Below are 27,867 nucleotides of genomic sequence, written 5' to 3'. Positions count from 1 at the left end.
ATTTGATTAGGCCTAATTTTTAATGTTTTTAATAATTTTTTAAAAAATATTGAAATATTTTTTAAATTATATTAATATTTAAATATTTTTTAAAAAATATAGATAATTAAAACATCCAATATAATCTTATTTTTCACGGTGTAAATTTTAGAAAAATATTTTTCAAGAAAATTTTAGGCCTAATTTTTAATGAAGGCGCTACAAAAAAATTGATTAGGCCTAATTTTTTAATGTTTTAATCATTCTTTTTTTTTTTTTTAAATATTGAAATATTTTTTTAATTATATTAATATTTTTTAAAAACATAAATAATTAAAACATCTAATATCATCTTATTTTTCATGGTGTAAATTTTAGAAAAAATATTTTTCAAGAAAATTTTAGGCCTGATTTTTAATGAAGGCTCTGCAAAAAAATTGAATGTTTTAATCATTTATTTATTTTTTTTTAAATATTGAAATATTTTTAAATTATAATATTTTAAAAATATTTTAATATTTTTTAAAAATATAAATAATTTAAAACATCCAATATTATCTGGTTTTTCATGGTGTAAATTTTTGAAAAATATTTTTCAAATAAATTTTAGGCCTGATTTTTAATGAAGGCTTTGCAAAAAAAACAAAAAAAAAAAAAAAACACGCATTTTAAGTTGTTTATAGCAGCACAACAACAACATACAATATTCATTATTGCCACTCAGGTGGAAAATTAAAAAATATAAAAATACTTTTCAGTCCTGTGTCGTACCTTTTGTTGCTGAGCACCTTGGGAAAAAAACAAACAAAAAACTAAATTTCTTTTAAATTGTACTGACACAGCACCATATTTATAATCTCATAATACTTTGTGGTAGTGGATTTTTTTGTTGTTGCCAAAAATAAACGATTTGAGTCCTCAGTCGAAATAAAAAAGGTCTTTGCCTGTCAGAAAACTGGAGGCAAAACAGACCAAAGTACACAAAAGCGGGCCTGACGTCTATCGGCGTCAAAGGCAGCCAATGATTTAAGGCTTGTGCAGCACCTGTGAAAAACATGCACTAATTTTGTTCCTAATAAAAGTTCCACACGACTCTTTTCTCGCGTTCTCAAGAGACGTCCTCCGATTCGAGAGGTCGCGTTTTGCCGTCTTGCAGCAGACGGATCCACCGGGCCTTGTTCTGCCGCATGTTGGCCATCATGGTGCCGCTCAGGGCGCTGGGCTCGCTGAAGCGCCGCCACTCCGCGAAAAGAGGCTCCACGATGTATGAGATAAAACCTGACCAAAAAAAAGACTCATTTCAGTAATATATAATAATAATAATATCCAAAGGTCTTAACATCTTAACATCTCTGAGGTCACAGTGAATGATGTTGCTCTGTCTGATCACTACTGCATTATGTTTAAAATGACCACCCCTGTCCATCCTCTGAAAAGGGAAACAGAGGTGATTAGGAAGCGTTACATAAGTGATAACACATGTGCGTTATTCACACAGGCCTATGCCTCATCATTAACCTCTACAATAGCTCCAGTGGAAGAACTTGTAAATAGTTTCAGTTCCAGTGTGATGACTGTAATGGACACTATTGCCCCGATTAAGACAAAAACTTTGTCAAGAAAGAAGAGGTCACCCTGGAGAAATGCCACACTAGCTATAAAACAAAAACAAGTTTGTAGACGAGCAGAACGCAGATGGCGAAAAAACAAACTCCTAGTTTTTTATGATATCTACAAAGAGAGTCTTCGCAAATACAACCAGGAACTGAAAAATGCTAGACAATCATATTTTTCAGAGATCATTAGTAGAAACACCAACAATACTCGCACACTATTTTCTGTTGTTGACAAACTGACAAACCCACAAGCATCAATACCTCAGGAATTGGCATCTGAGGTGTCCTGTAATAATTTCGCAGCATTCTTTACACACAAAGTACTAAAGATTAGACAGGCTGTGTGCAACTCCGGATTAACAAATGTTACACTAAACACCTCCCAAAATGTCCCCCACGTCAATCTTAGACAGTTTAGCCTCCTGGACTATGCCACTTTAACAGAAATTGTGTCGAAATTAAAGCCCACAACATGCTGCCTTGACATCCTTCCTTCAAACTTTTTCAAAACTGTTTTTCATTGCATAGCCCCAGACATACTTCAGATTATAAATACTTCCCTCCAAACAGGAGAGTTTCCTCAGACTTTAAAAACTGCAGTAATAAAACCTCTCCTAAAAAAACCTAATCTGGATGCCTCAACCATTAGTAATTACAGGCCAATATCAAATCTGACATTCCTGGGGAAAATTATCGAAAGGGCTGTGTTTGAACAGATCCAGACTTTTATGATGCAAAACAATCTTTTTAACTCATTTCAGTCTGGATTTCGGCCACAACACAGCACCGAGACCGTGCTTATCAAATTCCTAAATGATATTCGTCGGAATACCGATGCAGGCAAATCATCTGTTCTGCTACTATTGGATCTCAGCGCCGCATTTGACACGGTTGATCACAACATACTACTCAGCAGATTGGAACAGTGGGTAGGGTTTACTGACACTATTCTTCAGTGGTTCACATCCTATTTACATGATAGAGATTTCTTTGTGTCAATTGGAAACTATCAGTCAGAACGAACCAAATTCACGTGTGGAGTCCCTCAAGGGTCAATTCTTGGACCACTCTTATTTAACATCTATATGCTTCCGTTAGCTCAGATAATGGAACAGTATGATATCTCCTATCACGCCTATGCAGATGACACACAACTGTACATTTCTGTGTCCCCACATGATTATAGTCCCTTAGTCTCCCTGAGTAAATGCATTCGTCAAATCAATGAATGGATGTGCCAGAATTTTCTCCAGTTAAATGTAGAGAAGACAGAGGTGATCATTTTTGGGCCAAAAAAGGAAAGGTCAAAGATAAGCAGCCAACTTAGCACAATGTCACTAACAGCTACAAATCAAGTCAGAAACCTTGGCGTAATTATTGACTCAGACCTAAAATTTGATAGCCATCTAAAGTCCGTCACTAAATCCGCTTATTACCACCTAAAAAATATAACCAGAATTAAGGGGCTTCTGACTCAACAAGACATGGAAAAACTTATGCATGCATTCATTTTCAGCAGATTGGACTACTGCAACGGTATATTTACAGGTCTTGATAAAAAATCAGTCAGGAAGCTGCAGCTAGTACAGAATGCTGCAGCCAGAGTCCTCACAAATACAAGGAAGCTGGACCACATTACACCGGTTTTGAAATCGCTACACTGGCTTCCAGTGAGTCAAAGGATAGACTATAAAATACTACTGCTCGTCTACAAAACACTTAATGGCCTTGGACCAAAATACATGCTTGACTTGTTAGATTCCTATGAGACATCTAGACCCCTAAGGTCGTCTGGAACGGGTCTTCTGCATGTTCCAAGAACAAGAACCAAGAGGGGTGAGGCAGCATTTAGTTATTATGCTCCTCACCTCTGGAACAAGTTACCCGAACGTCTGAAGTATGCTCAAACTGTTAGCTCCTTTAAATCAGGGCTAAAAACGCTTTTGTTTGGCACTGCATATCCATAACTGTCTATATATTTCAACCTACCTGCCTTCTATTCCTATTGTGCTTATCTCCATTGCTGATTTCAATGATTATTAGTAGTAGTAGTTTTTGCTTTATTTTTATTTTTGTTTTATTTTTATTTATTTATTTTTATTCTGTGATTAGATGTGATCATTTGTCTTGGTTTTTACGTTGTGTTGATTTAAATGTGATTTTTATGGTCTTCATGTGATGTAAAGCACTTTGAATTGCCTTGTGTTGAATTGTGCTATATAAATAAATTTGCCTTGCCTTGCCTTCAGTAAACGCGGAGTTTAAAGGTGGGCCAGGCCCTCCATGGGGGCCGAAAAGTGTCAGTGCATATAATTGACTTTCCTATATATGATTTTAAAATTAAGAGTTTTCCGGTAAAATACTATCTATAAAAGTTGTAAAAAAACAAACAACAAAAATTAAGGAAATGAACAAAAAAAGATATTTTTATAATCAATCAAAATTATTTTTCAAGCAAATCACGTGACTAGCACCATAGACCAAGGGTCCCCAAACTATTCCACATCGGGCCGCAGTGGGTGCTGGATTTCTTTGCAACACAATAGGACGACACCTTTGCACCAATCTTGTGTCTTACAAGTGTAATCGGTTAAATATATTTGGGTGCTGCTTGGTTTAGCAGAAAAGAAACCTCACTAAAACCAGGACCCACAATGGCCCTTGAGGACTTGTATGGGGACCCCTGCCGGTCATTTGCTTTGCTTAGCCAAAACCACCCGAAGACCGAAGAGGCAAAATAGAATTTTTTCAAACCTAAGCTTTCAAAAGTGACAACAACTAGTGAGCAAGAACCAAGGATTGAAAATGTGGACCATGAAACGCCAGAGACTACCGTCAAAATGGTGAGTGGAATTTCAATTTGCCCCACTAAAGACCCTAATTGTACAACAGAGCCACCACTGGTGTCTTGCCAATGTAGTTACCCCACGTCAAAAACTTAAACAATTAATTGAAGTCAAAAAAGAGCTTCTGTTATATATTTTGGACATCGACATTTATTAAACTGGAGGAACTCCATACAGGACTTGAATTACAGTAATAACAGTTATAGGTCATTGTATGAGTAAAACAGTAAAACAGTGCTTTTTTTTACGTTCAGTAGATACAGTACCCTCCATAATTATTGGATTTATAATAATTATGTGTTTTTTAGCTTCTAATATTTTTTTTCTCTCTAAATAATATGGGACCTTAATGGAAAAAACAGAAAAATCCTACCTTCAATACAAGTGCATTTATTCAGTGGGGAAAAAAATCCCATCTTCAGCTTTCGGGCAGAGGGCAACAGATTTTGATTTAAAATGTCCTGGTATTTCAAAGCATTCATGATGCCATGAACCCTAACAAGGTTCCCAGGGCCTTTGGAAGCAAAACAGCCCCACAGCATCACTGACCCACAGCTGAAGATGGGTGGTCACTGGGTCTTTCAGCAAGACAATGACCCTAAACATATGGCCAAATCTACACAGAAATGGTTCACCAGACACAAAATCAAGCTCCTCCCATGGCCATCTCAGTCCCCAGACCTCAACCCCATTGAAAACCTGTGGGGTGAGCTACAGAGGAGAGGACCCAGGTCTCTGGATGATTTAGAGAGATTCTGCAAAGAGGAATGGCTGAAGATCCCTCTTTCTGTCTTTTCCCATCTTGTGAAACATTATAGGAGAAGACAGGCGCTGTTTTGTTGACAAAAGGGGGTTGTACAAAGAATTAACACCAGGGGTGCTAATAATTGTGAAACACATTATTTGGTGTCAAATAATTATTTCTTTATGTGGGATTTTTCCCCCACCGAATAAATGCACTTGTATTGAAGGTTGGATTTTTCTCTTTTTTTCCGTTAAGGTCCCATATTAGTTTTTTGGCCGGGGTAACTACATTGGCACGACACCAGCGACTGTACCATATTCAATGGATGACGATCTAAGCAGCCCGATTTAGAATTCCCCTCATGAATGATGGGAAACAAAAAAACCCCCCGCTATTTTTCAACTTATTATTATAAATTCTTATAAGTTAATTTTATTGCTGACACTGGAAAATAAAGCGTACAGTGGTAACTCAAGATATGAAAGCTTCTATACACAATGTTATTCGTCACATGATTTCGGATCATGAGGTTCCACTGTATTTGATTTGAATGAAATGATTTGAATCATTTTCCTACGCTAGTTGTAGCTCACCGCTCTGGATGACTGGAATGGAGTCGACTTGCTGGTCGCATAGCGGGCTAATCTCCAAGTTGAACTTCCTCTCCAGGTCACCTTGCCTGAAGAACTCCTCGCACACCCTCTCGCTCCACTGCTTGCTGAGTGGCCAAACTCGACACGGATTGCAAATGTCGGCACACTTGAGGGCGATCTGCGTCCGAGAGGAGATCTCCGTCACGCTAGCCTTTCATCAACTCCACGGCATTTTTTTTTTTTATCCTAACCTGTAGAATAAAGTGTCGATGCGAGGGCAACTTCAGATCCAAGTCTCGCTTGTCCAGATGCGCCCTGAAGGTCAGCAGGAATTCGTTCTGCCGGCTGATGTCGGTGGCCAGGATGAGCGATCCCAGCTGCTGTTCCACTTTCTGCCTGCGTCATCCAGAGATCAGACGATTGAAATTTCCACGCGCGCCATGTCGCGTGCGTTTTTTTTTTTTTTTCTTACGATATGTCGGCGGGGAGGTGCGACAGCAATCGCGACTGTCGAAGCATGCCTACTGTCGACCTCCAGTGGTGACTCTCCAGTACTGACATGTTCTGTGTAGCCAATGAGGAATGAAAGAATGCAAAGTATGTCATTTAACCAAAATATTTTAACTATCATAGTAAGGCTGCAGCTATCGATTATTTTAGTAGTCGATTAATCGATGAACTAGTTAGTTCGAATAATCGAGTAATCGGTTAAGGAACATGAAAAATTAAAATACCTGAGCTGAGCAACAAATGATATAAAAAATAAATAGATGAGGATCGATGTACAACAAAAGGACAATTGGCTAACTTAAATAGCAAAAGTCCGCTAGCTTAAATGCTAGAAAATGCTAATGTTTTTTTTTTTTTTTATGCCCCTAAAATGTTTCAAACACATATTCCTACAAAAAGGCTAAATATACCGATAAACTAAATTGCGAATGCATTAAAAAAAAAAAAACATTAGCTCAAACAAAAACTTAACAGGGAGCAGCTGGATTTAGCCATGTGAAATGGGGCAGATTTGAGGGCAGTGTATCCACCCAAATAATAAAACTAAAGGCAAACGCTTTCAAAAGAAACCATTACAACACCACTTTAATTAAACGAATACTTGAAGCAGCAAATTTTAATTCGAATCTCTTTTTCTCATCGAATACTCGAGTTAATAAATCGTTGCAGTACTATTACACACAAAAATCAAGATTAAAACTCTGGTTAAGGCACCCAAAAACCAGAGCTTATCGGTGCCGATATTTGGAAATTTGACAATACATGAAAAAATATGATTGATTTCCATGTTTTGGTGAAGTGTAGTTATCTACGAGGTTTTAAAACATGGCCCATCCATAGACTTTATGATGACTAGCCTCATAGTTCGCAATATTTACGTAAAATAAATGCTACCAGCGCGTTTTTTTTTGCTTTTAACCAAGAATCGAGACTGTTTTACGTCCATATCTATAAAGGATTTAAGCATTTTTTATCAGCATTAAGGATTTAAGCATTATTCACAAGATTTTTCAACGGAAAAAGCTCTTTGTTTACAAATGGCTGCCACCACATTGACGGACAGACTAGCATCGTCCTTTTGACATATTTACATTAAATAAATGCTAACTACACGTTTTTTTGTTGTTGCTTTTAACCAAGAATCGAGACTGTTATACGTCCATATCAGAGGTTGCGCTAGACTTTTTCGTTGTCTGTCATTTTGACTGACAGGGTCATAAAAATCCGGTCATAATCTATTTTTACCCGTCACTTAAATTTTTAAAATGACTATATCTTGATGCAGTCACTATATGTATATACACAATAATACAATAATACTTTATAATATAAAGTCACTAACATTAGTGCAGTCATGGATTACAGTAAGCAGGCCAGTGCTGTGTTTCCACACATATATAAATATAAATATATATATTAGGGCTGTCAAAATTATCGCGTTAACGCGCGGTAATTAATTTTTTAAATTAATCACGTTAAAATATTTGACGCAATTAACGCACATGTCCCGCTCAGACAGTATTCTGCCTTTTGGTAAGTTTTACAGCAAGGCTTTTTGTGCTGCAGCACAACAGCGAACTCTTGTGGTCGCCTTGCGACATGGTTTATTTTTTACTTGCCAGTTCATATGGCTGCACGACGTCTCGGGCTGAAGCCTACGTTGTAATGTTGTGCTTATATGATCCTTGGACAAGATTTGTCCGTAAGTATGGTTGTTGTAAAGAATGTACATATTATGTTAGTAAGCGAAATGTTCTATTTTTTGTATGAGACTCTTTTTGTTTATGTTTAGTGAACCTGTATAGCGTGCTAAGCTGACGTTGTTGCTAATGCAATGCTTGTGTACTTTTTTTTGTAGTTTTATGACGGTCTAAAGAGGACAATGGTTTGAGGCTTTTTTATGAATAAATCAGATGAAAAAGGAAGAAGTCTGATTATTAAGGCATCGTTCACTAGCTGTCTAGCTTTGGAAAAAGTAGACGCTTCGGAGTGAGGACAGCATAGACAGATTTAAATGACAGTAGAGTGAAATGCCCACTACAGTCCTTATGTACCGTATGTTGAATGTACAGTGGGGAGAAGTATTTGATACACTGCCAATGGATTTTTCCATTGGCAGTGTATCAAATACTTGTTCTCCCCACTGTATATATCCATCTTGTGTCTTATCTTTCCATTCGAACAATTTATTTTACAGAATATATATAATTTACAGAAAAATATGGCATATTTTATAGATGGTTTGAATTGCGATTAATTACGATTAATTAATTTTTAAGCTGTAATTAACTCGGTTAAAATTTTTAATCGTTTGACAGCCCTAATATATATATATATATATATTTGTTTTTTTCCCCCAAGTGGTACCATGATCCCAATACATTTAATAATAATAAAATATTATATAATTCCATTATATATATATTGTATATTTTTAATTTATTATTATTATTAAATAAAAATGCACGTTGATACGACGCACATAAAGGCATCTTCTTTTTTTTCCCCAAAAATCGTTAGAAAGTTGTATGGACTTACAATCCGCTAGCTTGTTGTTTCCTGTTGTCTTCCGAAATACACCTGGGTGACGGCGCGTCAAGTGTTCGTTCATAGCCGACGTGCTCCCGTGGTATGCGAGCTTAGTTTAGCAAAAAGAGTAGACACAGTGGTGGCACCTTCCATATTTTCCTTGAAATAATTTCAGGCTCTGGCTAATCTGGTCCGCTTTTTTGACTTGTTGCCGCTTTCACCGTGTTACCAATTCTGCCCTTCCTGGTAATTGGCGGTGTTTTCAACTGCTCGCCGCAGTGAGGAGTGAACCGGCGATTCACTTGATTCGTTGTCATCTTTCATCCTCCAATGCATCAGTCCCTCTTTTTTCACCTCTTTTATCAACACCATCGGCGTTTTAGGGCTTTTTGAAGAAACTTCGGACACTCAGTTGCCTTGACATTTTTCCGAGTAAGGCCAACGACGTCACGCATCAAGAGAGACAATAGCCAATTAATATGCTCACTCGCCACCCTGTGGTCTGGGGTATGAATTGCAACCTGTCAAAATGACAGATGGACCAGTTTTTTCCGTCACCGTTTTAAAAAACCGGTCAACGACGGAAAATATTCGGTTAACGCGACCCCTGGTCCATATCTATAAGAGTTTAGGGATTTAAGCATTTATTTACAAGATTTTTCAACGAAAAAAAGCTCTTTGTCTGTGATTCCACTCGGTCAGCTTTGACGGCCACGCCAACAATGCAGGCCCCCTATTAATCGGCCCCGTGTCCCGTCAATATTAGGGCTGTCAAACGATTAAAATTTTTAATTGAGTTAATTACAGCTTGAAAATTAATTCATCGTAATTAATCGCAATTCAAACCATCTATAAAATATGCCATATTTTTCTGTAAATTATTGTTGGAATGGAAAGATAAGACACAAGACGGAGATATACATTCAACATACGGTACATAAGTACTGTATTTGTTTATTATAACAATCAATCAACAAGATGGCATTAACACTACTAACATTCTCTTGAATCGATCCATGGATAGAAAGACGTGTAGTTATTAAAAGATAAATGTTAGTACAAGTTATAGAAATGTTATATTAAAACCCCTCGTAATGTTTTAGTTTTATTAAAATTTGTAAAATTTTCAATCAAAAATAAACTAGTAGCTCGCCATTGTTAATGTCAAATATTACACCATGCTCAGTCATGGTACTAACCCATAAAATCAGTTGGACCCAAATGCCAGCAGACGGCGCCAAACACCAAAAAACAAGTAACAAGCGGACATTACACTGTAGTGTAAAGCGCTTTGAGCGCCTTGAAAGGTGGAAAAGCGCTATATAAGTATAACACCATTTACCATTTACTGTCATTTTAGTCTGTTTGAGCGGGGCATGTGCGTTAATTGCGTCAAATATTTTAATGTGATTAATTAAAATAATTAATTATCGCCCGTTAACGCGATAATTTTGACAGCCCTAGTCAATATCATTATGAAGTCTATGGCTGACGCTAGCAAGTGAAAGTCAGGCCAATGTTTATTCATGAGTATCCTTATCCATGGTAGCCGCCCTTTTTTTTCGCTCTTCGGACAAAACGTTTTGTCTTTTCTGTTGCGCTGCCATCTTTGCAGAATTCGTGCGAACGCGTTCGCATCGACTTCCGTCTTTATAATTAAAGGGTAAAGTGACGTATGCCGTAAAGCAGTCAACAAATTTGCAGGTTTTTTGTGTGGCAGGTTTCCTGCCACCCTCGTCAAAGTTAATTAGTACTAGTGAAAGTGTTGCAGACCCCCCTCAAGATATAAAAGAGGTGTCATTCAACTAGCTCTCAGACGACATATCATCACAAATGTTATGGAAATATTTGATAAAGGTTAAAGAGTTCCCTAATTTTGCTTTAACCCTTAGATGCACAAGTTACTGGACCTTAAACTCTTCCATAAGTGGGTCAAAAATGACCCATATTAGAACCAATGTGTTTTTATGTTTTTGGGCAAAGAATAATCACTTGAATATTAATAAGTAGGGTTGTTCCGATCATGTTTTTTTCTCCCGATCCGATCCGGATCATTTTAGTTTGAGTATCTGCCAATCCCGATATTTCCCGATCCGATTGCTTTTTTTTGCTCCCGATTCAATTCCAATCATTCCCGAAAATTTTTCCCGATCATACACATTTTGGCAACGCATTAAGAAAAAAATGAATAAAACTCGGACGAATATATACATTCAACATACAGTACACAAGTACTGTATTTGTTTATTATGACAATAAATCCTCAAGATGGCATTTACATTATTAACATTATTTCTGTGAGAGGGATCCACGGATAGAAAGATTTGAAATTCTTAAAGGATACATTTGACTTTGTATATTGTGACTAAATATTGCCATCTAGTGTATTTGTTGAGCTTTCAGTAAATGATACTGTAGCCATTTAACTGTTCTGCCCAAATGCATGATGGGAAGTGCAACCATGACCGTGCGTCGTGGCACCAATTGATATATCTTCTCTTCGTTGGGAAGTAACATAGGGTGTTAAGGAAAAGATCAACCACTACCGTTCTTCCCCATATTGCTTCCCACGATATTTCTAATAGTTGAGAGAGGGATTTTAAGGCTTTATCCAATTAAAAAGAAGCTCCAAAGACTGCCAAAACTCTCTCTACTCATTTTACGCTGCCTATTAGCTCTATATATAGGTAAAACGACGCTGTTATAGATTGAACGCGACAATGCGTGAGTGGGTCATGCAGCGCATGCGTTAATTGCATTAAATATTTTAACGTGATTAATTTTTTAAAAATTAATTACCGCCGTTTACGCGATAAATTTGATAGCCCTACTTTAAGCCAAAACTAAAGACTCTGGATGAATGTAAGACATTTCGTCTGTCCCGTTAAATACAATTAGAAAACGATTTAATTAAAAAATATATATATATATATTAAAAAAAGGCATGTCCGATATTTTTTTGTCGATTCCGATACTTTGAAAATGACGTGATCGGACCCGATCGATCGGGACATCTTTACCACTTATGCATCTAAGGGTTAAATATTAACTTTGACAATTTTAATATCAATGCAATGACTTTGATTGGGAACTCCGCCCCTTCCAACAGGGCCTCAAGGCAGCCCTGTTAGCCATGCTAGCGATGACTTTACATTCAAGTGAGTATGCAGTAATTCAGTTTTTTTCTTCTTCTATTTTTAAATGGCATCGGTGCAGTATCGGCACTAGTATTTTTGCGCATTACCTGATAGAGCGACGCCAGGTGGTGTTGTGTCTTAATGAGGAAAGGCTGGTTGACCCCGGGGTGGTCGACGTCGTGGGCGGCGGCCGCCATCAAGCCGAGGAAAACGTCCAGCGGGTTCAGCTGCTCCGCTAGCTAATAAACAAAATCTATGTATTAAAAAAACCGCCAAAAAGACAAAGATTTAAGCCACGCGGAACCTACTCTGGGCTCCCGTAGGAAGCAGTACATGGCCTGGATGACGTCGGCAGCGTGCATGGCATTGTGGTAAGGGTTTTGTGAATGGTAGTCACTTTGCACCATGCCTGTAAGGACAAATGGATGCTTTGTCGCTAAACATGGCGCTAACGGTCTACCAAAACGCCAATCCAGCCCAACGTACTGAAAAACCTGTGCAGTTTGACCATGTCTAGCTGGAAGTGTTGAACCAGGCCGTAGAGGTTGAAGAGGTGGCACATTAGCGTCACTAGGCTGTTACCTATGATTAGAACACATAGAAAATGATTGTTCAATCATAATGAACGAAAAGTCGATTAACTAGAAGGCAGCTCACCGTTTGTGAGGCGGTCAAAGAGGAAAATGTCAAAGTTCCAGGTGCCCACTTTTGGCAGCATGTGCTGTCAAAGTAAAAGAATGTTATTTAAATTTTCTTATTCATAACAGAGGGAAAAAAACTAAATATCTTCTTACCGCAGCCTGGCCCAGGTAGTCGTAGTCTACCAGATGTAAAGATTCAGGGGTGCGAGGCAGCGACCCCCTCAGGAGACGCGAAGCGTGGCGGAACCTCTGGAAGCTCAGCAAATTCTTCATGTGCCTCCTCCTGACCCACTCAGGTTCCCTCTGCTGGTCACTGGCTGAAACGCCAACATACCAATGCGGAAAAATGACATCGAAATTCAAACATTCGCTAAACAGTTGTAATAATTTTGTAATAACCATATTATTACCATGTTAATACAGCCACTCCAAATTCTGATTTTTTTTGCCATCGGTTATATTCAGTCATTCAACTAATTTCCATTTTGTAACACGTTTTCGATTATCTAACAACACTACAATTCATTCTTGTCAAATGTATATGTTAATGGTTATATTACAACACCCTCTCGTTAAAAAACACAACTTTGTTAAGCGCTATTACGACATTCCTTCATCCAAATTCCGATGTTTTGTCCCATGACATTGCACCAACTTACGAACAATTGTTAAAATTCCGATTCATACTCATCCAATTTGCAATTCAATCATTTTCATACGACACAATGTTATCAAAAACACTTTGCAATATTTTTTTTGCACCGTTTCACGACATCCCTTAACCCGAATTCCGATCTTGCAAACAATCGTTAAAATGACAAGTGCAATTAAATCATTCCAAACAAAAATAGACAACATTTACAGTAACCTAAACACCTCCAGGATCCAGTCTACTGCTCCACCTTGCCCTCCATCTTTTTTACCATCTGCCTCTACGCCCACAACTATCCAGGAACTCACTGAGCTTTCTCCAATAACATCCACTCAACTTGCAACCATTATGTCTGGAATGAAAACTGCCACCTGCACCCTAGATCCCATTCCCTCTGTTCTAATAAAAGACTGTCATCTCCTCACTTATCACTGATATCATTAACACCTCCCTCCGCTCTGGCTCTGTCCCCCAACTTCTCAAACTGGCTGCCATCACGCTGATCATAAAGAAAACTGGTGTAGACCCGATATCCCGACTAACTACCGACCCATTTCAAATCTGCCTTTTCTATCAAAAATTCTGGAAAGGGCAGATGCGTCACAACTCCGAACCCACCTTACCCACAATAAGCTATTTGAACTTTTCCAATCTGGCTTCCGCTCACAACACAGCACCGAAACAGCACTTCTCAAAGTAACCAACGACATCCTCCTCCCCTCGGACTCCGGACAACTCACCATTCTCATCCTCCTGGATCTCACTGCTGCTTTTGACACAATCAACCACACCATCCTGCTCTCCCGACTAGAGTCTCTACACATCACTGGCACTGCATTTTCCTGGTTCCACTCCTACCTCACCGGCCGACAACAATTCATCAGCATTAACAACTGCACGTCCCCTGCTGTTTCCCTACCACAAGGTGTCCCCCAAGGTTCAGTTCTTGGCCCCCTGCTCTTCATTCTTTACATCCTCCCCCTTGGTCAGATCATCCATAAATTTGGACTGCAATTTCACTGCTACGCCGATGACATCCAAATATACATCTCCACAAAAACCATCTCACACAGCACCAAATCGACACTTCACAACTGCCTCAGCAAAATTAAATCCTGGATGCAACTTACCTACAGTGCCTTGCAAAAGTATTCGGCCCCCTTGAACCTTGCAACCTTTCGCCACATTTCAGGCTTCAAACATAAAGATATGAAATTTAAATTTTTTGTCAAGAATCAACAACAAGTGGGACACAATCGTGAAGTGGAACAAAATTTATTGGATAATTTAAACTTTTTTAACAAATAAAAAACTAAAAAGCGGGGCGTGCAATATTATTCGGCCCCCTTGCGTTAATACTTTGAAGCGCCACCTTTTGCTCCAATTACAGCTGCAAGTCGCTTGGGGTATGTTTCTATCAGTTTTGCACATCGAGAGACTGACATTCTTGCCCATTCTTCCTTGCAAAACAGCTCGAGCTCAGTGAGGTTGGATGGAGAGTGTTTGTGAACAGCAGTCTTCAGCTCTTTCCACAGATTCTCCATTGGATTCAGGTCTGGACTTTGACTTGGCCATTCTAACACCTGGATACGTTTATTTTTGAACCATTCCATTGTAGATTTGGCTTTATGTTTTGGATCATTGTCCTGTTGGAAGATAAATCTCCGTCCCAGTCTCAGGTCTTGTGCAGATACCAACAGGTTTTCTTCCAGAATGTTCCTGTATTTGGCTGCATCCATCTTCCCATCAATTTTAACCATCTTCCCTGTCCCTGCTGAAGAAAAGCAGGCCCAAACCATGATGCTGCCACCACCATGTTTGACAGTGGGGATGGTGTGTTCAGGGTGATGAGCTGTGTTGCTTTTACGCCAAACATATCGTTTTGCATTGTGGCCAAAAAGTTCAATTTTGGTTTCATCTGACCAGAGCACCTTTTTCCAAATGTTTGGTGTGTCTCCCAGGTGGCTTGTGGCAAACTTTAAACGAGACTTTTTATGGATATCTTTGAGAAATGGCTTTCTCCTTGCCACTCTTCCATAAAGGCCAGATTTGTGCAGTGTACGACTGATTGTTGTCCTATGGACAGACTCTCCCACCTCAGCTGTAGATCTCTGCAGTTCATCCAGAGTGATCATGGACCTCTTGGCTGCATCTCTGATCAGTTTTCTCCTTGTTTGAGAAGAAAGTTTGGAAGGACGGCCGGGTCTTGGTAGATTTGCAGTGGTCTGATCCTCCTTCCATTTCAATATGATGGCTTGCACAGTGCTCCTTTCAGATGTTTAAAGCTTGGGAAATCTTTTTGTATCCAAATCCGGCTTTAAACTTCTCCACAACAGTATCTCGGACCTGCCTGGTGTGTTCCTTGGTTTTCATAATGCTCTCTGCACTTTAAACAGAACCCTGAGACTATCACAGAGCAGGTGCATTTATACGGAGACTTGATTACACACAGGTGGATTCTATTTATCATCATCGGTCATTTAGGACAACATTGGATCATTCAGAGATCCTCACTGAACTTCTGGAGTGAGTTTGCTGCACTGAAAGTAAAGGGGCCGAATAATATTGCACGCCCCACTTTTCAGTTTTTTATTTGTTAAAAAAGTTTAAATTATCCAATAAATGTTGTTCCACTTCACGATTGTGTCCCACTTGTTGTTGACTCTTGACAAAAAAATTAAATTTCATATCTTTATGTTTGAAGCCTGAAATGTGGCGAAAGGTTGCAAGATTCAAGAGGGCCGAATACTTATGCAAGGCACTGTACATCTCCACAAAAACCATCTCACACAGCACCAAATCTACACTTCACAACTGCCTCAGCCAAATTAAATCCTGGATGCAACTTAACTATCTTCAACTCAACAGCAACAAATCGGACATAATCATCATAGACCCTACAGATAACAGTCAATTCACCCTTACTATCGACAACTGTACCCTCCCTCTCTCAACACACTCCCGCAACCTAGGTATCATTTTTGACAATAAACTAAGATTCAACCAGCACATCAACCACATCACCAGAACTGCCTTCTTCCACCTCAAGAACATAGCCCGCCTCCGCCCCTCCCTCACCTATTCTGCTGCATAAAATGTATTATTATTATTATTAAACGACACCAACTCATTAAAAACATGACTCTGAGAGTATTTGCGACGAGCGTAACAGTTCCGATTTTTCCGTGTCATATTCCGACGTTACTTACCTTTAACGATGTGCTTGTCAACCAAAGGGTAAGAGCCTCTCCTCTCTGTCGGCGCTGGAACACTGAGACAGGATTTCGGTGAGCCATCTTAAAACACAAACAGTACCCACTGAGTATTCATTTGTCATGTATGATGGTACCACGTTGTACCAATGTCAGAAGTGAACGAGTTACATTTCAGCTTGCGCCAACGTTTGTTTGAGTATTTCACCCTTTTAACTCATTGGCTGCCATTGACAATGATAAATGTCCAACATTCACAGAGATTGAAAGCGGGCCGGCCCCCCCCCACATATACCCCCTCCCACCTCCGATGGCCCAAAAATTGTCACTGCATGTAATTGACTTCCTTGTATATCAATTTAAAATAAAGACTTAGCCGGTAAAATGTTATCCATAAAGGAATAAAATAAACAACAAAAATTAGGGGTGTAACGGTACACAAAAATCTCGGTTCGGTACATACCTCGGTTTTGAGGTCAAGGTTCGGTTCATTTTCGGTACAGTAAGAAAACGAAATGCAAAATATAAATGTGCTAGTTGTTTAAAGGGGAAAAGATATCGTCATCGCACACACCATATAATTGTCTGCATTAGTCTAACATATATATAGTCTAACACATACATACAGGTATGGTACAGGTTGGCACCGTCTAACTGTTTGCATTACTCTAACACACGTAATATAATTAATCAGGAAATAGTATCATTTTCATATTTACGGTAGGACTACACTACTAATATAAAATAAATAGAACACCATAGTTTAATGAGAAGAAATAGAAGAGATACACAATGCCGTCTTATCACAAGATTGACGCACCAACTCTGGCAATCAGCTCTCCCAGCAAACTCCAAGGACAAAGCGCTTTGTCCTAAAACAAGTACAACCAGCCCGGACAGCAAAGTTGATAGAGGGCGTCCCAATCCGCGCACGAACCTAAGCCGCCCAAAACCGGCCACAGAGGGGATGACCCAAAAGCAACGCCCAGAAACGCCTTCGACAAGGCCCGCCTCAGCAAAGACTTTAAAAAGACTGGACACTGAGATAACACAGATTTTTTCTGCTCGGAAACCTGTAGCCTTGTTTTGGATCCAGAATTGTCCCTCCGTCGTCTGTTTTTGCCTTGTTTTTACCATTGTCGACGAATAAATTGTCAACCTAACATGGGAGTCAGTACAAAGGGTTAAAATAAGAGGACGGCGGGCGCACGCGGGGCAACGTGAGCCGAGCGGCACTTGTTTTGGTTGGTGCTGTCCCCGGGTGCGTCTGGGCCGGGGGGGGGCGAATTTCAACATTACACACCTTTGTGCTTTCAACAATAGTAACATTAGCCTATACAAAGCTAGAATTCTGCTAAAAAAGTAGCTAAAGATAAGGTAGTTAAAGATAATCCAACAACAATTTGCCTTTCAGACCCCGCGTATTGGTCAGCTTTCTTTCTGAAAGAAAGAAGAAAAAAGCTCTCCTCTTCAGCTCACCCCACAGGTTTTCAATGGGGTTGAGGTCTGGGGACTGAATGGCCATGGGAGGAGCTTGATTTTGTGTCTGGTGAACCATTTCTGTGTAGATTTGGCCATATGTTTAGGGTCATTGTCTTGCTGAAAGACCCAGTGATGAACCATCTTCAGCTTTCGGGCAGAGGGCAACAGATTTTGATTTAAAATGTCCTGGTATTTCAAAGCATTCATGATGCCATGCACCCTAACAAAGTTCCCAGGGCCATGGGAAGCGAAACAGCCCCACAGCATCACTGACCCACCCCCATACTTCACAGTGGGTATGAGGTGCTTTACAGCATGCGCATCTTTCGTGGCACGCCAGACCCACTTAGAGTGTTTGTTGCCAAAAAGCTCAATCTTGGTCTCATCGGACCAAAGCACACGGTCCCAGTTGAAGCCCCAATACCGCTTGGCGAACTCCAGACGTTTGCGTTTATGATTGTGAGTGAGGAAAGGTTTTCTCCGTGCATGCCTCCCAAACAGCTTGTTGGTGTGTAGACAGCAGGGAGGAGGAGAGGAGAGGACCCAGGTCTCTGGATGATTTAGAGAGATTCTGCAAAGAGGAATGGCTGAAGATCCCTCTTTCTGTCTTTTCCCATCTTGTTAAACATTATAGAAGATTAGGTGCTGTTTTGTTGGCAAAAGGGGGTTGTACAAAGTATTAACACCAGGGGTGCTAATAATTGTGACACACGTTATTTGATGTCAAATAATTATTTCTTTATGTGGGATTTTTGCGCTTGTATTGAAGGTTGGATTTTTCTCTTTTTTTCCTTTAAGGTCCCATATTATTTAGAAAAAAAAATTATTAGAAGCTAAAAATCACATACTTATTATAAATCCAATAATTATGGAGGGCACTGTACATGTACCGTTACACCCTTAATAAAAATGAATGAAATGAACAATAAACCTACAAAACATTTCATGATGGGCCAAAATTATTTTTCAAACAGATCATGTAACTAGCAGCTTAAAGACGGTCCTTTCTTTTGCGCCCAACCTGTCAACCCTCCCCGTCAAATTACATTGGACACCTATCCCTGTCAATGAGAGACAATGAGTTCATGAGCAGTTAAAATAAACAACTGTCAGATGAATTGCGATTAATCGCGTTCTGTATAGTCAAAAAATTCAAATGTAGTATTCAGCACATTGATTTGAAATGCACAACCATCACTCTTTTTTTTTTTAACTCTATGGCTGCCATTGATGCTGATAGAAGTTCAATATGCCAGCAAACCCAGTAAAATTTGATTGCCTATATTGTCTATCACCATTAATGGCAGTGATGAATGAGTTCACTATTTACAAAAGATTTACATTAAGCCAAATGAAAACTTTAAGTAGTACATCTACTGCTGAGCATAAGTAAAATTTATCGGAATTTAATCCAAATTTGACTTACCGTGAGCACCGTAGTGTGGCTTAACTTGAGTTGTGTTCATGTTAAGTGTCCCAAACTCTTTAGAAATCAACACTCAAAACAAAAACTCACTTTCGCTCTTTCAACTGTTTGTTCCCATTTCATCATAGACAACAAAGCTTTGTGACATCAGCGGTCAATTATACAAGACGAGGGTTTTTTTTCTTTCTCAAATGTAACACCTGTCACTTGCGAAGCTGTTTGGTTGTTTTAACATTTTAACGATAATGTTCATGTTTTATTCCAAAATAATATATTACATTTTCAAGTTTTTTATGTAATCACATTTCCGATTTAACATTTTTACTTTGAAATGACAAGTATTAATCAATATATGTGTAAATATGACATCACAATGTGATGTTTTTCCACTTCAAAGTGATAACATTCACTTTTTGAATACAACTTTCACATTTTAACCTAAAAAAAAAAAAATAACGTGAATTTTATGTAACATGATGCATTTCAAGTCTTAAAATACCTTTCAGCTTTTAACTAGAAATGATGATACATTTAAAAACAACCATATACAGTGGGGCAAATAAGTATTAAGTCAACCACTAATTGTGCAAGTTCTCCCACTTGAAAATATTAGAGAGGCCTGTAATTGTCAACATGGGTAAACCTCAACCATGAGAGACAGAATGTGGAAAAAAAACACCAGAAAATCACATTGTTTGATTTTTAAAGAATTTATTTGCAAATCATGGTGGAAAATAAGTATTTGGTCAATACCAAAAGTTCATCTTAATACTTTGTTATGTACCCTTTCTTGGCAATAACGGAGGCCAAACATTTTCTGTAACTATTCACAAGCTTTTCACACACTGTTGCTGGTATTTTGGCCCATTCCTCCATGCAGATCTCTTCTAGAGCAGTGATGTTTTGGGGCTGTCGTTGGGCAACATGGCCTTCAACTCCCTCCACAGATTTTCTATGGGGTTGAGACTGGCTATGCCACTCCAGAACCTTAAAATGCTTCTTACAAAGCCACTCCTTTCTTGCCCTGGCTGTGTGTTTGGGATTATTGTCATGCTGAAAGACCCAGCCACGTCTCATCTTCAATGCCCTTGCTGATGGAAGGAGATCTTCACTCAAAATCTCTCGATACATGGCCCCATTCATTCTTTCCTTTACACAGAACAGTTGTCCTGGTCCTTTAGCAGAAAAACAGCCCCAAAGCATGATGATTCCATGCTTCACAGTGGGTATGGTGTTCTTCGGATGCAATTTAGTATTACCGTATTTTTCGGACTATAAGTCGCACCTGAGTATAAGTCGCACCAGCCATAAAATAAAAAACATATAAGTCGCACTGGAGTATAAGTCGCATTTTGGGGGGAAATTTACTTGATCAAATCCAACACATAGAACAGATATGTCAGATTGAAAGGCAATTTAAAATAAAAATACAATAGAGAACAACATGTTGATAAGTGTACAGTATGATAATGCTACATGATGCATGAACAACCAAATGCGAACGTGGCCGGTATGTAACGTAACATAGCTATTAAGATTTATTCAGATAACAATATCATAAAGAACATGCTAACAAGTTTACCAAACCATCAGTGGCACTCCAAAATACCAAAATAACATGTGAACTGATATAATAATAATGTGTGAATAATTTCACACATAAGTCGCTCCTGAGTATAAGTCGCACCCCCAGCCAAACTTTGAAAAAAGCTGCGACTTATAGTCCGGAAAATACGGTATTTCTCTTCCAAACACGAGAACCTGGGTTTCTACCAAAAAGTTCTATTTTGGTTTCATCTGACCATAACACATTCTCCCAGTCCTCTTCTGGATCATCCAAATGCGCTCTAGTGAACTGCAGACGGGTCTGGATGTGTTCTTTCTTCAGCAGGGGGACACGTCTGGCAATGCAGGGTTTGAGTCCCTGGCGGCCCATTGTGTTACTGATAGTAGCCTTTGTTACTGTGGTCCCAGCTCTCTGTAGGTCATTCACTAGGTCCCCCCGTGTGGTTCTGGGATTTTTGCTCACCGTTCTTGTTATCATTTTGACGCCACAGGGTGAGGAGGGAGTTGAAAGTCCGTGTTGCCCAACGACAGCCCCAAAGCATCACTGCTCTAGAGGAGATCTTCATGGAGGAATGGGCCAAGTCACAGAAAACGTTTGGCCCCCGTTATTGCCAACAAAGGGTACATAACAAAGCATTAAGAGGAACTTTTGGTATTGACGAAATACTTATTTTCCACCATGATTTGCAAATAAATTCTTTAAAAATCAAACAATGTGATTTTCTGTTTTTTTTTTTTCCACATTCTGTCTCTCGTGGTTGAGGTTTACCCATGTTGACAATTACAGGCCTCTCTAATATTTTCAAGTGGGAGAACTTGCACAATTAGTGCTTGGCTAAATACTTATTTGCCCCACTGTAAATTTTGCATTTTGACATGATAAGTGTGATTTTAATGTGATAAATCTGAAAATTTTATGAATTAACTGTAAATCTTTTTAACACATTCACTCCCAAAAACATATCAACAATGTTGTTTCTGATGCAGAAACAAACTTTGCTAACACTTTATTTGACAGCCGTGTCACAAGACTATCATAAGACTGTCATAATAACTACAAGACACTGTCATGAGCATTAAGGAATGCTTATGAAAGATGTCATTAAGTGCCATCCGGCAAATGTCAATTTTGAATGGATGTAAAAGATGCGGACTGGATATAAAAGTAGTTTGTGACATAATTGGCCGGATGACACTCCATTACATCTGCAGTGCTTAATTTGTAATCATAATGTGCAAAGTACATATGACAGCGCAGGGATGACAAGACGGGCACAGGTCCCGGAACATTCACAGAAAATGGTGCTGAAAACAACACGCAAACGCCCACTTGCCATGCTGTGGGACTTACAAACCTCAATTTCAGATAATATCCATGGTATATATGTAATGACAACAATTTACAATTATTTAGGCCAGGGGTGGGCAAACCGGTCCTCGAGGGCCGCAGTGGATCCTGGCCTTTGTTCCAACTGATTCAGCACACACAGTATAACCTGTGAGGTTTCAGTGGAAACAAGGAGCACCTGACTGCAATCAACTGATTGCACTTGTAAGAAACCAGATTGGTGAAAGGCGGTCCTCATGATGGGTATGAACAAAAACCCGCACCCACTGCGGCCCTTTGTGGAATTAATTGCCCACCCCTGATTTAGGCCATACTCTACACAGCACGGGCAATTGCCCACATAACAACAGGTGGGACTTACAGTAACGTACAGTCTAACTTGTAAAACATAAAAAAAAAAAAAAAAAACTAAGATTACAATAAATAACACAAACCCATTCTTTTGCGAGTTTCATCCCCCCTTGTCTTCTCTGGCCTTACAAATTGTGCAGCCTAAACCCGAATTTTAAAATTTTAATAAAAAAAACATCAAGAGGGGTTTTAATATAAAATTTCTATAACTTGTACTAACATTTATCTTGTAAGAACTACAAGTCTTTCTATCCATGGATTGCTTTAAGAGAATGTTAATAATGTTAATGCCATCTTGTTGATTTATTGTTATAGTAAACAAATACAGTACTTATATACCGTATGTTGAATGTATATATCTGTCTTGTGTCTTATCTTTCCTTTCCAACAACAATTTACAAAAAAATATGGCATATTTTATTGATGGTTTGAATTCCAATTAATTACGATTAATTAATTTTTAAGCTGCAATAATTAACTCGATTAAAAATTTTAATCTTTTGACAGCCCTACTAATAATTTTCTTTTTTTTTAGTAGTTTAGCAATGAAATTTTTGTTCAACCTGTCGAAAACTCAACCACTCATCCTCGATTACCTCTCGCTCTAGTAAATAGGTCATTGTCTCCACACCAGTGCAGAACTGGGTCATTTGGGAAAGACAAGAGGATGAAAGACACTTGATGCGGCCTCCCCCGCTCGCTGACAAGTGAGGCATGTTTGGCACACGTCACCCACGCGCACTGACTTGCATGGAAGTGGTACAAATTCAGCCGAGGGGCACCCGGATAACTGTCGTACACGTAAACGCCAAAGCAGCTGATGTTTTCCTGCCTGCCGCCAACAAGATAAACATGCGCGCAGATGCCACTCGGGCTGTGATGGGATTTCTTTGGGCAAGCCAGATGGGATTAGACCAATATGAAAGTCAAGTCAATACATGTTGAAATGAATACAAAACAAAAACGGACAGATTTTGAAATGAATAAATGTTGAAATAAATGCACAGAAATTGGAATAAATCAACAGAAATTGAAATGAATACATTAAAAAGTTGAATAAGTAAATGCTGAAATAAACATAAAATCATAAAATAAATTCATAAGAATGGAAATATTAACCAAATTAAATGAATACAATGCAAACATTGACTTTTTTAAATCATAAGGAAATGAATAAGTAGTCTAACATAAATGAACAAAGGAAATAAATAAGTAGCCTAACATAAATGAACAAATTTAAGTCCAAAGTGCACACTGACAGCTAAGATGTTCTGAACCTCCCCATCAGAAGAAAATAAAACTAAATATGATGAATGAGCCTCCTCAACTCTTTCGTTGCTCTTAAAGATTTGATCTATATTATGTTGCATTGCCCTTTTTTTGTCGCATCAATTTAACAACTTTTTTTTTTTTTAAACCTGTTCCAGAAATTATGCACATCTGAACCAATCAGAGCTAACTATCACTGCTGATCACATGTCAGCCAATTGAAGAGATAAATGAGTTCAGGCGTTTTGCTTTGCTTTGTGTATTCGCACATTGACATGACTCATCATCGTCAGACTCGAATAACTGCAGCAGCTGGGGAAACCTCCGTGGAATATATTGGTGGAAACGGATTACGCTACACAAGCACTTAATTATGCTTGTTGTTAACACTTGTGTATGTAAATCTGATGTTGGTAGATTGTTTCATTTTTGGAGAAGAAATGCATGTGTGGCAGCTTAGCATTTAAAAAAAATTTTTTTTACAATGTGTTTTGACAGTTGCCATCATATTTTCGGAATCAAAGCACCGTGTACCGGAGCAGCATTCCGGCCCTGAATCTTATATTGCAACTGCGTTCCTGACCGTTCTGGCCCACTTTCACCCCTCTTATTAAGTGAATTATTTTCATTATGTTCAAACTTAGATTTTTTTACTTTACTTTTATTTTCACTTGCTGAATGTGCGGTTCATTTTTCCCCACTCAAATGCACTTTTGATTGGTTGATGACTCCCACACGCACACACACACACACACCCTCCCACAACACAAACACACACGCACACTCACACAACCCCGATAGATTCTCGTTGACAACATGCCGCCTCCTCCGCCCCCTAAAAGAGGACGGATATTAGAAATTTTTTCAGCCAGCAGCAGCCACTGTAAGTGATATAAAAATACGTCAATGTTGTGGAAGTGGGGAGCACACCACTAATTTTGCTACTGAATGTCGGACCAGCATCAGAGTTGGCATAAGATTAAACTGTGCGAACTTGCTAACCTGCAATACGACTGCCGTCAAGACAGCTTCCACAAGGAACAATGAAGTCCAGCTAGCCATCCCTCATTTGGATCATTATTTGCATTATCTGCATTACGGTAATGCAACACGGTGGCTTCAGATTGCAAGTCCCCTTAAAGTCTTGGGGTAGTCTAGTATGGCTCAGATGTAGATCGGTCCTTGGACATCTTTCTTTTTTTTTCATCGATTTTTTTCCCAAATCACTTTTATGTTACAATACTTTAGTTTGAGTCTTGGAGTGCTCCAGTGTCCCCCAAAAGTGGACCCATTCTTTGATAGTTCCCCGTTTTTTCAATAAATGGACTTGCACTTCAAATGGTCCTTTAGTAGTTTTTGATAACAAATGATTGAATTGAACGTTGTTTCACCTGAACCAATACGCATGAAAGTTACTATAAATCAATATAGATTTATTTTGCATTGATCATGATCTCTTATCTCATATTCGTGAGAAATGTAGCCCTGACGCCTGTCCAATAATCTGTTTGGTCTTAATAATGTCCTGTCCCCAGCAAAAAGTTTACATGCAGTTTATGTTGCTATGTTGTCCCTACCAATGTTGAAACCAAACCTACGCCCTTGAAGTAAAGGCCTATTGGTGAAATTTAAGACATCATTTCAAATGCTTGAAAAGAGTTGACAGTATCACAGTTACACAAGTGACTTTTGGGGGAATTACCTGTGCACTCACACTGACTCATTTCTGCCTAAGTGGTGGAAAAACGAACGCAAACTGCAGGGGTCGAACTTCCTGCCGGTATTGGACCGAAGGACTGCTTAAGTAACAACAACCTGCAGAGCAAATACATCACGGCTAACCAAAGCGCGGTTGGGTCACGGAAAGCCCAGTTGCCACGATCGCAAGCCGCTCGTCCAAAATGAACGGTGGGAAAACTCAGCCCCTTTTGCGTACTTTCAACATGAAATTAAGTAGCCGTGTGCATCATGACTAGAACCACGAAAAAGCCTTAAGAACCAATTACCCAAAAGACACATTTTGATTTCAAGTGGTCATTTTCGCCATTCCTAGCCTGGTCTAGTTTAGAAAAAAATTCAGCCCCCGGAAATCGTTACACTTAGCAACATGAAATTAGATAGAAATGCCTATTATGAGTAGACCCACAAAAAAGTCTCAAGGAGCCATGCCCAAAAATATACAAGATGTCAGCCATTTTGGTTTGAAGCTAACGTTTTATGGTCATTTTGTACATGTCCAGTTGTGGTTCCAAGAAAATTCATTCCCACCACCAAAATGGTTCCACTTACTAATATGAAATGTATCAGACATGTTGATTATGGGTAGACACACAAAAAAGTCTTAAGAATACGTCACCAAAAAAAACATAGGAAGTCGGCCATTTTGATTTTAAGGGGCCATGTTAAGGTCAATATCGTTTTTTACAATAGTCCTTTAAAGAAAATTCAACACCTGGAGCCAGTTTTACATAGCGACTTAAATGTTGGTAGACATGTTGATTATGAGAAGATCCACAAAAAAGTCTCAAGAAGCCATGCTCAAAACCACTCAGGAAGTCAGCCATTTTGCATTGAAGCAGTTGTTTTAGGGCTATTTTGAATATTTCCTTGAGTAAGTCGAAGAAAATTCAGCCCCCCAAAATGGTTCCACTTACCGACATGCAATTTACCAGACATGTCAATTATGGGTAGATGCACAAAAAAGTCTCAATAACAAGTCACCAAAAAAATAAGACACAGGAAGTCAGCTTTTTGATTTGAAGGGGCCATTTTAAGGTCATTTTGGTATTTTGCAATAGTCCTTTAAAAAAAATTCTGCCCCTGGAGCCAGTTTTACATAGCGACTTAAATGTTGGTAGACATGTTGATTATGAGTAGATCCACAAAAAAGTCTCAAGAAGCCATGCTCAAAACCACTCAAGAAGTCAGCCATTTTGCATTGAAGCAGTTGTTTTAGGGCTATTTTGAATATTTCCTTGAGTAAGTCGAAGAAAATTCAGCCCCCCAAAATGGTTCCACTTACCGACATGAAATTTACCAGACATGTCAATTATGTATGGGTAGATGCACAAAAAAGTCTCAGTAACAAATCACCAAAAAAAAAGACACAGGAAGTCAGCTTTTTGATTTGAAGGGGACATTTTAAGGTCATTTTGGTATTTTGCAATAGTCCTTTAAAAAAAATTCAGCCCCTGGAGCCAGTTTTACATAGTGACTTAAATGTTGGTAGACATGTTGATTATGAGTAGATCCACAAAAAAGTCTCAAGAAGCCATGCTCAAAACCACTCAGGAAGTTTTGCATTGAAGCTGCCGTTTGATGGTCATTTTGAACATTTCCTTTAGTGAGTCAAAGAAAATTCAGCCACCAAAAATGCTTCTACTTACCAGCGAGAAATTTACCTGACATGTCGATAATGGGTAGATGGACAAAAAAGTCTCAAGAACATGTCACCAAAAAGACATAGGAAGTCGGCAATTTTGATTTGAAAGGGCCAGGTTAAGGTCATTTTGGTGTTTTGCAATCCAGCCCCTGGAGCCAGTTTTATGTAGCGACTTGAATGTTGGTAGACTTGTCTATTATGAGTAGACCCACAAAAAGTCTCATGAAGCCAAGCTCAAAAACACTCAGGAAGTCAGCCATTTTGCATTGAAGCTGCCATTTTATGGTGCTTTTGAATATTTCCTTTAATGAGTCAGAAAATTCAGCCCCCAAAAATGGTTCCATATACGGTCATGAAATTAACTAGACATGACGATTATGGGTAGATGCACAAAAAACTCTCAAGAACACGTCACCAAAAAGACACAGCAAGCCGGCCATTTTGATTTGAAGGAGCTACGTTAAGGTCAATGTGGTATTTTGCAATCGTCCTTTAAAGAAATTCAGCCCCTGGAGCCAGTTTTACCTAGCGACTTGAATGTCTGTAGACATCTCTATTATGAGTAGACCAACAAAAAAGTCTG

The 27,867-nt window shown here is 38.9% G+C and overlaps 1 protein-coding gene across 2 annotated transcripts in view; it reads right to left on the bottom strand.

The window, feature by feature from the left end:
- Positions 1-510: 510 nt before the first annotated feature.
- Positions 511-27,867, bottom strand: part of LOC130907412 (cAMP-specific 3',5'-cyclic phosphodiesterase 7B-like) — a 33,685-nt gene continuing 6,328 nt past the window's right edge. Inside the window, exons 1-11 of one of the 2 annotated variants that reach the window (XM_057822454.1) lie at positions 19,369-19,487; positions 16,458-16,544; positions 12,750-12,913; positions 12,613-12,676; positions 12,442-12,537; positions 12,264-12,364; positions 12,063-12,194; positions 6,252-6,343; positions 6,031-6,175; positions 5,780-5,957; positions 512-1,257 (exon numbers count right to left, since the gene is read on the bottom strand). In XM_057822454.1, the coding sequence (XP_057678437.1) occupies positions 1,088-1,257; positions 5,780-5,957; positions 6,031-6,175; positions 6,252-6,343; positions 12,063-12,194; positions 12,264-12,364; positions 12,442-12,537; positions 12,613-12,676; positions 12,750-12,913; positions 16,458-16,544; positions 19,369-19,408 (1,269 nt within the window). In that variant the 5' untranslated portion in view covers positions 19,409-19,487 and the 3' untranslated portion in view covers positions 512-1,087. Of the gene's footprint in view, positions 1,258-5,779; positions 5,958-6,030; positions 6,176-6,251; positions 6,344-12,062; positions 12,195-12,263; positions 12,365-12,441; positions 12,538-12,612; positions 12,677-12,749; positions 12,914-16,457; positions 16,545-19,368; positions 19,488-27,867 lie in introns of those variants that run through there. The other variant, XM_057822453.1, reaches the window with a different exon arrangement.

Source organism: Corythoichthys intestinalis, chromosome 19 (assembly GCF_030265065.1).
Source record: "Corythoichthys intestinalis isolate RoL2023-P3 chromosome 19, ASM3026506v1, whole genome shotgun sequence".
Taxonomy (NCBI): Eukaryota; Metazoa; Chordata; class Actinopteri; order Syngnathiformes; family Syngnathidae; genus Corythoichthys; species Corythoichthys intestinalis.
Note: the sequence above shows the minus strand (reverse complement) of the source record. Positions and strands in the feature narration are given on the sequence as shown.